Genomic DNA, 10,253 nt, shown 5'->3' with positions numbered 1-10,253 from the left:
TGATGCAGCCTAAAATTGCATTGGCCTTTTTAGCTGCCGCATCACACTGTTGACTCATGTTCAATTTGTGGTCTACTTGGACTCCCAGATCCCTTTCACATGTAGTTTCATTCAGCCAGGTGACCCCCATCCTATATCTGTGCATTTCATTTTTCCGCCCTATGTGTGGTACCTTGCATTTCTCTGTGTTGAAATTCATTTTGTTAGCTTTGGCCCAGCTTTCTAATCTATTAAGGTCATTCTGAAGTTTGATCCTGTCCTCAGGGGTATTAGCTATTCCTCCTAATTGGGTGTCATCTGCAAATTTGATAGGTACACCCCCAATTCTGACATCCAAGTCATATTTCATGGCTTTTCATAGCTTAGGTTGTATTTCATAGCTTAGGTTGTATTTCATAGCTTAGGTTGTATTTCATAGCTTAGGTTGTATTTCATAGCTTAGGTTGTCATTTTGGAATCACTAACAAATTATTATTATTTTTCTTTAGTGAAGAAATGATGACACTCAGCATGTTGACATTTTCAACTCAGCTTCATATATCCCTGATCAAAGTCTTTTGAATTAGATTAAATTTTGGGCAATATGAGTTGTTTAGAATGTTTCTGAACAACTATGGAAGGTTCCCTACGGGAAGGAGCCACTGGCAAATGTCAGGACCAAGCCCAATTTAGAATCCAAGACCAAACGAGAGGGAAGAAGTCCCAACTCAGGTGCAGACCTAGTCTTATCCTTCACCAGCACCACAGACATCTCAACAGGCTGCATGTGTGACAGTCACATGGATGTAGCAGAGCCAGAAAGGAGTTCGATGCCAGCCAGGATCTGCCCATCTTCTTCCTCCCACCGTGCCACCAGCAAGCTCAAAGAAGCATCCAACCAAAGCAGTTAAACTGTGTTTTAGTTTTGCCTATTCAGGGTAATATTTGAATCAGCAAGCATTTTCTAATGCAAAGATGACACTGGTACATATTTGAGAGTAGCTTCAGGGTGGGTGGGGTGGCAAACACAAATGCACTGGTGGAGCAACCATACCTTTGTCACTGAATGCATTCCAAGCCTTTTAGCAGCCCCAGCTTGGTAGGGCAAATGTCAGAGCTGATGTGTTCGCGGCATTCCTTTTTTCTCTTTCTTTTTGGTTAGAGTGGCAGGGCTGGGGTTTATCCAAAGCAAAATGTCGAGTCAAGCTGCAATCTCACACTACACAGAAGGTCAACATATCCTAGAAAATTCTGTCTCCTTTATCCTTTGAGTTCCCCTTTCTACTGTCCCTGCTATTTCTCTTTCCAAAGTCTTCAAATTTTCTCTCTAGTATTCAGACTTTGTCACCAAGATGAACGGGAATGTTCTCCAATCAGCCGATAGTCTCTTTTGCTACATGGCTAAAAGAAGGGTTGGCTTGTGTTCATGGGTCATTTACCTTTTATATTATGTAGGACTGAAGCAGTGCTAAAATGACAGAGCCAAGTGAGCAAAAAATAAAGAGAAGAAAAAAGAAAGCCGTGCAGAGTTGGAATTTTTCCCCATCTCTTTTTTCCATTGGGGAAAGCACTGCTTTCCCACTTCCCTTTGCAAGTGGTGTTTTGTGTGGTGTCATGGGTTCTCAATTGTGAGGCAGGTAATTCATTTTTAGAAGCACCTTTTGGAAGTGTATCCTGTTTCTTACTTTATTCACCCATTTTTAACAAAGCTGCTACTATCTCAGCATGGCAGGAGATGTAAATATGCAAGTCAGCAGCAGTCATTTGTGGCACTTGTCCTCCTGAGGATCCAGCAAACCTCACATGCAAAACCAATTGCAGGAAGGCTAGAAGCTGTCCTTAAAATGTTCAGATAAATCTCTTGATATTTAAGGGTCCCAAATCAGAGGCTCAACTCAGCTCTCCTCTCTCCCCTTCCTTTTATCCCAAAGTGCCTCAAGATAGATTTGGGCTGTCTTCACCTCCATATATTGCTCAGGATGACTATTTAAAAAAGAAAATCTCCTGCAGCCAGTTTAAGCAAAATGCTCTTTGAAATGTTTCCTTGCCCTTTTGTCAGTCTCTGTATAAGACACTGATGACAGGTCATTAGTAAGAATGGAGCCATTTTTAATATTTTCCCTTAAGCAGGCAACTTAATTCATTCCTCATTGTGTCTTCTTGGAGGCAATTTTATCAGCAGGAATCTTTCAGTTCTCTTTGGTCTCCTTTCTGCAATCTTCTCTGAAAATGAGCACTGCCAGTACAAATTCCTTCCTGGAATATCGTCTGTGGCTATAGATTGGCTTGGTTCGTTTTATCTATTTAAACCACTATGATTTCCACCATTATCCTTGCGGAGCATGGAATTATTTCACCCTTTTGCTTGCTGTTCCATTTTTCTAGCCTGTGTTGTACAGGCACACAAAGCAGCATGCTTGAAAACGAACAGAATGATTTCAGTTGTAATTTATTTATTTTTTAGAAAAAGCTTTGTCTTTAAAATATCAAAGGATGGAATACAATGCTTCAATAAATTCTATCATAGAATTTGTTCCTGAAAAGACCCTCCAGCAGAACTTGTTTGCTTTTAAAGAAAGGCATTCAGTGACTTTCGATAGTGGGGAGCATGTGAATTAAAAGAAGGTTCATGTGTGATTTTAAACGCAAGATGCCAGTTTTTCACCTCTCTCATCCTTACACACAAAAAAACCTTGCTGCCAATTTGATACTAAGAAATTCTGGGATGACCTTAAGACACAATACATCACTGCCAATGACATTCCTGATGATTGGGAAAAAGCCATCTCCTACTGTGGCCAAAAATGTGAATACTATGATATTAATATGAATACTTAAAGCAATGTTCTCAGTAATGTATTATTTCAGGTATCTGTTCAACCTAGGTCACTTACTCAAAAGGCAGTATTTGTCATAACTTAATCCTACTTGTTTTATGAATGGGAGTATCTTAGATCACATTGCCAAACCATCAAGAGCTAGTATGTTTATTGTAATTACATAATTGCTTTGTGCTTTGGAAAGGAACTCTTTGAACCTGGTACTTTTCACACAGACCTGGGGAGTGAGATAGGCTGGCCTTATCCAATTTTTCCCACATGGGTCTTCTATGTAGCATCAAGCGAGATAGGAAGATCAGGGTGAAGGAGCTGATGTTGTTGTTAAAATCTAAGCAGGAAGCCTCTCTATAATGGGGTGGGCTGCACCTAGTGTGCGGGCCAAAGATACAGAGTGTGATTGCTGTTTGTTTACTGTCCACTCTGCTACTCAACTGCTACCTAACTCCTGAGGCAATCTTTGGGTGAGGTATTGGGAAACCCCCCCCCCCCAAGGATAATTGTGCCAGGGGATTTCAGCATCCATGGAAGGACTGTCAAGGCCTCTGCTGCATCTCTGAGGCTCTCTCAGTGTGTGGCTGACTCAACACATACACTCTTGCAGGCTATCAGCATAAATGCTCCTGAGTCCACTCTCAGACTTAGTGGTTTGCTAGTTTTCCACAGAGCTCCAAATAATGAGACAAGCTGAATATGAGCTCTATGACTTGCTGTGATGTCCAAAAGCATGTAAAAGCCCTGAATTGTCGCAAGGGGAGTGGATTTCCTATGAACGCAAACTTTGTGTTCATAGGAAATCTGCTCCCCAGAAACGATTCAGGGCGGTAAGGAGGGAGCGATGTTTCCCTGACAATTGAGGAAGTGAGCCTGGCTTCTGGACACATGCACTTTCTCCACCTTTTAAGGACATTTCGGGGACATTTGAGCCATGATGCAGCCAGGTATGGAAATATTCAGAATTACTGAGATGTGGCTGAATCTAGTGGACCAGTGCTTTCATGCAGTGATGGGATGCATGAAGGCTAATCAACTGTGGCTGAATCCTAGAAAGAGGCCCTGTGGGTAAGTGGTTTCCAAGCCTTGGATTTGGATAATTTAACTGTCCTGGGTGAGACTGCATTCATCTCTACTACAGGGTCAAGCGTATTTTGGGGGTGCTCTTGACTTCAACCCCATCACTAGATTCCCACGGGGTCTCAGTGGCGATGAACCTCTATTAGCAGCTTTGACTGATGTAATAGCTATGGCCATTCCATTATTTTCTTAATTGTCAACGCTATTAATTCCCTCTGGTTCATTTAATGAATTGCTTTTCTTGAATTTTATTATTTAATTCTGTTTAGCTACTATATTTGTATATAATTGTATATTGGGTAGGGTGTTTAAATTGTGAACTACTTTGAAATTTTTCAAAACTAAAAGTGGTATAGACGTTTGAAATAAAAAAAAAGGGCAATAAGTGTAGGTTTCCCAGTTACTTTCCATTTCTTCAGTATAAACTGGGGCTGTTGTGTGTCCAAGGTAAAAAGGACTGTTGCAGGGCAAGGTAAGTAAAGTCTTCTCCCAGTCTTTTTAATTGGCAGCTGCAATTGTAGCACTCCTTGATGCTGCAGGCAGCTTAAATTTAAAATATGGAGTGACAGAATTAAACTCTTATTAGCTTATAACTATTAAAACATTTAACACACATTTTACAGTGGAAGGTAATCTTCTTGGAATGCCATTGCATGCAAACATCCTGCATCATTTATCAGACTACATTATAGTGGCTCCATATTGCATGCTTTTAAATAACAAGCTGCTAAAGCGAAACTTTTCATACTAAAGGCAATTTTCTTACTCACAACTTTAGTCTCAAGGTGCAGCTACACTGTAGAAATAATGCAGTTTATTTACTTGCAAATCCCATGAAGGCTGGTAATACCATAAGTATCCATATAGCATTGGAGATGTTTCAAATCAAATTATGTTATAATCTGCATGACATGGTTCTAAATATGGGGTGAAACAGCTTTATTCACTTAGAAGTCAACATGTTATCCATGAGTGCCATGTGATGGCACAGCTGTCTTCATAAAATTGTTATAAAGTTGAGCGCAAACTGCTTCTCAGCTTTGCCTAGGCAGCCCCTCTATTCTACAGGTTAAAAGAAAAATAAATTAAAACAAAACGTTATTTGAGTGGGGTCAAATTTTAACTGCATAAAAAGAATCAAAGTAATTTATCTCTTCACAGCTTGGAAGGACAGAGAAAACATTTTAATAGACAGACTCCAAATGGCTATTGAACAATGCACCAACTGCATTTTCATTTATAAAAGCAGGAAAAATATTAAAACTTTAAAAATAGGAATATTAAATACTGCCTGATATAAATGTTGTTTGGTTGTCATTACATAGCAAATAAACTATAAGCTAAATGGTTTTAACTCAAACATATCTAGAAGTATCAACCATCAAAATACTAGTTTGTTTTACAGTCAACTTGTAAAAATGTCTATTATCATATCTGTTCCCACATTTTAAATATAATAATTTTTCAGTGTTAATAAAGATCAGTTTTTCTGTGGTGACAATACCACTACACACGGATATGATGCGATGAAACCCAGAAAAGCTACTTGATTCATTTTTCCCCCAGTAGCAAAAATAAAATCAACAGGAGGAGACTACTATTGCCAGCTGTCTAACTGGCTCTTGCTGTGAAAACAGAAAACTTGAACTGAACTGAATGTTTGGGACTCCAAAATGCTACTTATGCTACAATAATTATTCATTTTTTTGGTAACAGGCCATCCTCTCTGGGACTGAAGCTACATTTTATTTTATTTTTTCTCTCTATTTCTCATCTAACAGACCATTTATAATTTCTTCTGCCCTTTTCCCCATGGAAACAAAGTAGTATCATCAACATGGTTAGTCTTCTGGTAAATCAACCTGATGTACATTTTAGACACCATACATTTACAATTATTTCTAAAAAAATGAAATTTTGTTTTTCATATCTAGAATTGTTTGCACTACAACTGCAAGATTAAAACTGATTCAGCTGTATAACTGTTCAAACTAAAAAAAAAAAAAAAAATCCGATGTACATCCAAAGGGAAATTTACACTTGCGTAAGTTGTTTAATGTCAAAAGGTTGTTTCTTTTTAAAAGTAGTGAACCTTGATAAACTTTATTTTAAAGAATACACTGCATGGACATTCACTACTTTTTCAATCAGTAATCTAAGGAACACAGAAAATCTATACTATGTGAAACAAAATAATAAATCTTAATTGGTTAATTAAAGGACACAACATGCGCTTTGAAACATCACTTGTAAAAAGGGGGCTTCTGACACGGCTTCACAGTTTGAAATTTCTAATATAAAACATCAAATTTGAAAGGTACCTATCAAACAAGGTGACTTTCCACTGATTCCACACTGTTATCTAACCCTTTGGATTAAATCTTTCCAAATTCCACAAAGCAGTGTTCAAAATATAAAACAAACTGGAGTCCAGGATGTGGCATTCCAAAAAAAATGCACATAAGTATTTACAGGATGTTTACAATAACTTCTTGCAAAAGTTTTCAGTCTGCACGCATCCTCTAGAAGAACTGTAAACAACATGCTATGCACTTGGTATCTAGCGGAAGGTTATGGCCGGGGTCTTTTAGGAGGAGGTGGTGGCATGAGTTCTGTGTCAGGGTCCATGTGATGTTTACGCGCCTGTCCTTGAGTTGCTGCTGCTGCTGCTGTTCCTGTTGTACACTTTTCAATGAATTCAAAAAGGATTTCCTTTGTCACTGGATATCGTATGCTGTTGCACACAGCTGGAAGCAGCAAAAAGAAATAATTTATTATTTACTGAAATATTACTATCCCACCCTCACCCTCCCTCTGGAGAGTTCAGGGATGTTTAAGAGGCTATACACAAAATAAACAAGTTAACAAGTTAAAGAAAGAGATTTAAGCCAGTCAAAATAGTTAGAAGTTTAAAACTGTGCACATGCAAGGGTTTGTGTAACACTAATTGACCCCTCCCAAAGCTTTGGTAAACAACCGTTTTTAGTACCAAAATGATAGCAACTTTGGCATCAACTGGGCCCCAAAGGCAACTATATTCCATACATGGGGTGCCACAGTAGAGAAGGCCCTATCTTTTCTCCCACAGCATACTGCCCTGACAATTAACCACTTGATTAACTGTCTGATAGATTGCAGAGATATAGCCATGTTAGTCTGGAGAATCAGTGTATAAAGGGATCTTGTTGCACCTTTGAGACTAACGGGGGGGGGGGGGGAGAGAAGCTGGTGGCATCAGTAGACTTCAGTCCATTTCCGCAGATGCAAGAGGTGGAATGAAGGGTCCAGTGAAATACTTATGTAAGCAGGCTGTGTGTGAAAATGCAATGCTTTGTGGGTATGGAAATGAGATGACAAGTTCAGTTTTAACAATGGTCATTGAAGGACAGGCGGGAGGAAGGATGTTGCCTAAAGCCAAGGTGAGTAGATAGCCATGTAAATGACTATTGGAATGTAGTGTGGGAACCAGAAAGGAGACCAAGACAGCCGCCCATGAAGCTTAGAGGATAGCTAATGTTATAATTTGAGTAGTGTGTCAGGAAACCATTGTCTGTTCAACCCACTGTTAATAGACTGGAGTTTATGGATACATTTCAATTCTGCGGTTTCTCTTTCCAATCTTCCTTTATAGTTTGTTGTTGTTGTTTTTGTTGAAGGGCCACTGTTCTGATGTCTGAGATGGAATGACTAGGAAGACTGAAGTGTTCTGAAACCAGTTTTTGTGTATCCCCATTCCTAATGTTTGATTTACGTCCATTTAACCTTTGGTGTGGAGAGTGCCCTGTTTGCCCAATGTAGAGTGCTTAAGGGCATTGCTGATGTAGTATAGCATAAATCACATTAGAGTATGAGCAACTGAAAGCTCCTGTAATATTGTGGGTGGTGCCATTAGGTTCTGTGATGGCATTTCCTGCATAGATGTGTCTGACAGATTAAAATCAAAATTCTTAATCTGAGCTACTGCTGGCCCAACACATACATTTTGATTACAAAAATAAAAGAGCAAAATGAAGTTGTGGGGAAGGGACACTCAATGAGCCATATCCATCCCCTTGTCCACAGCACAGCTGACTTGCAGAATTCTGGGAAGTGGATCCTTTCCACCACAGCAGAACAATGCTGCTTGCTCTTTCTTTCCCACTGGTTAAAAGGTTCAGGGGGGGGGGGGGAGGAATGTGACTTTGGTTCCAGTGGATCCATAGCTGGTTATGATCTGTCCCTCCCTGAACCTGAAACCTCCCAATTGGGGACCTTATGTTTGCTTTATCTTTCCACCTTGTACTCTCCATGGGCAAGGCAGGGGGAAGTGCAAGGTGGAACATGCCATCACCATTACAACTTCTCTCTTCAGTTGGAAACCAGCAGAGGTGGAGCTCTTTGAGATCCAAAAGTGGTTAGATTAGCACTGTAAGCTAGTGTAAGGATCATTGTTTCTCCACTGGATTCTGCAAACTATTTCTGATATTAGGTGAAAGTTTTGTAGCAAGTTCTCAGCACCTCATACTTCATTTTGGAAGCAGACTAAAAAGTGCTGATCCAAAATATTTACTACTGAACACACATTTCACAATAGTGGTATATACAGAAATAAAATATATTATCTTAGTGATCCAGGAGTTATTTTCTGTGTTTCACCATATTCAGCATCCAGTATGTTTGTACTGTATGTGATATATATACAAATATAAGCAGCTTCATAAAAATGAGTACCATATACACTCAACTATAAGTTGACCAGACAGATAAGTTGAGGGCAGGTTTGGGGGCCAAAATTAGTAATTTTGTTATGACCCATGGATAAGTCGAGGGTAAAACCTAGAGGCATGTAATAAAAGATCTAAAGGATGAAGCAAACAATGCCAAAATTCCAGCAGGCATCCAGTTCAAACTAAAGGCTGAATGGATGAGAAAGTAAAGGGGGTTCAGTGCTTCCAGGACAGATGACACTCTTGCCTTTCACCAGAGGATGGTTTCTTTTTTACTGAAGTTAAAATACAATTCTTACATTGACTCATGGATAAAGGTTTTTTTGGTCAATTTTTTTGACTAAAATGTCTAGACTTGTACATGAGTATATACAGAAAGCATTGTAGATCTATACCACCTAATTCAAATGGAGTAGATAGAATCTATCTGTATAAGAAATAATTGCTCTCCCACCTGAATCATCTCACATCTATACAATAGATTTGAAAGCTTGACCCATATAAATCTTTAAGAAGATATTTTTGGGCAGGGCAGAAATAAGATTCATATCTCAAATATCTCCAAATCTCAATTAAATCGGTATCCATATTATCACTCCTCCCTACCCAGGGTCACACAACACACACACACACACACACACTACTCTCTTCCATGCCAGCATTCTCTGAAGATGCCAGCCACAGAGGCTGGTGAAACGTCAGGAATAAACTCTTCTAGAACATGGCCACATAGTCCAAAAAACCCACAAAAAACTCATACATTATTTCAAATTTGGACTTAAGATCGAAAACATCTTTCTGCTACAGAAATTCTCTCCTGAGATGTTAAATTAATAGAGCAAGAAAAAGACTTTCAGCAGTGGGTCACATTGCATTTGAGCTCTGCCCAAAGTGATTGCCCTGTCTGTATGTATGTGAATATGTATTAGCTCTCTCTACACCAGCTGTTCTTAACTTTTTCTTTACCATGGACCTGATTTAAATATATTTAGCTGCCTTGGCCCACCAAGACTTAACTCAAGATTTGAAACTCTAAAGTGCATCAAATATTTATTTAAAGTTACTCATCAAGGTTCTTCAAATTTGGACAGAAGGGAGAAATAAAGTATTCCCATTATAATAGTTTGATTGAAATGATTCCATTCAAAAAAATAATAAATGATGATGGTGGTGGTGATAATAATAATGCATGAGCACCAAACCATGGCCTAATATTCCTTATTAATTTTAATTAATTAATGAAAAGGCTGGTGCTGCATTTCACTTACAAGCCCTGTTATCTCAGGCTTAATAACTGAAACCTGCACTCTGAGTTCTGACTCTACTCTTTTCATATGGTTTCTGTTCTAGAACGCTTTTCCTCCACCAAAACTAGTGAGTGGTATATCTCTGGGCAAAGTGGGTTTATGGGAAGTGTGGTGAAGGGCTTTTAAAAAAAAGCCCAGCTGAGCTGACTAGATCTTGTCCCCTCGCTCTCAATCCCGCCCATTCTTTTTGACCACCAAAGATATCTCTGCTGCTGTATATGTGTGTCAGTAGTAGTGTCAAGTGGCTCAAAGAGTTGAGACTTTGTGGGCATGAGTATGTATCTGCATGGATGAGATGTAGAGGGATCAAACTTGCTTCTCATTCCTCCACTCTGTGTGCTACTTCAGAA

The 10,253-nt window shown here is 39.1% G+C and overlaps 1 protein-coding gene across 3 annotated transcripts in view; it reads right to left on the bottom strand.

Moving 5' to 3' along the window:
* Positions 1 to 2,440: 2,440 nt before the first annotated feature.
* The window catches only part of RNGTT (RNA guanylyltransferase and 5'-phosphatase), a 200,984-nt gene continuing 193,171 nt past the window's right edge, over positions 2,441 to 10,253 (bottom strand). For 2 of the 3 annotated variants that reach the window (XM_089530762.1, XM_089530763.1), the window contains one exon: positions 2,441 to 6,637. In XM_089530762.1, the coding sequence (XP_089386888.1) occupies positions 6,462 to 6,637 (176 nt within the window). In that variant the 3' untranslated portion in view covers positions 2,441 to 6,461. The remainder of the gene's footprint in view (positions 6,638 to 10,253) is intronic. The other variant, XM_089530764.1, reaches the window with a different exon arrangement.

The sequence above is a fragment of the Sceloporus occidentalis genome, unplaced genomic scaffold (assembly GCF_023333645.1).
Source record: "Sceloporus occidentalis isolate IW3139 unplaced genomic scaffold, rSceOcc1.0.p SCAF_6, whole genome shotgun sequence".
Classification (NCBI taxonomy): Eukaryota; Metazoa; Chordata; class Lepidosauria; order Squamata; family Phrynosomatidae; genus Sceloporus; species Sceloporus occidentalis.
Note: the sequence above shows the minus strand (reverse complement) of the source record. Positions and strands in the feature narration are given on the sequence as shown.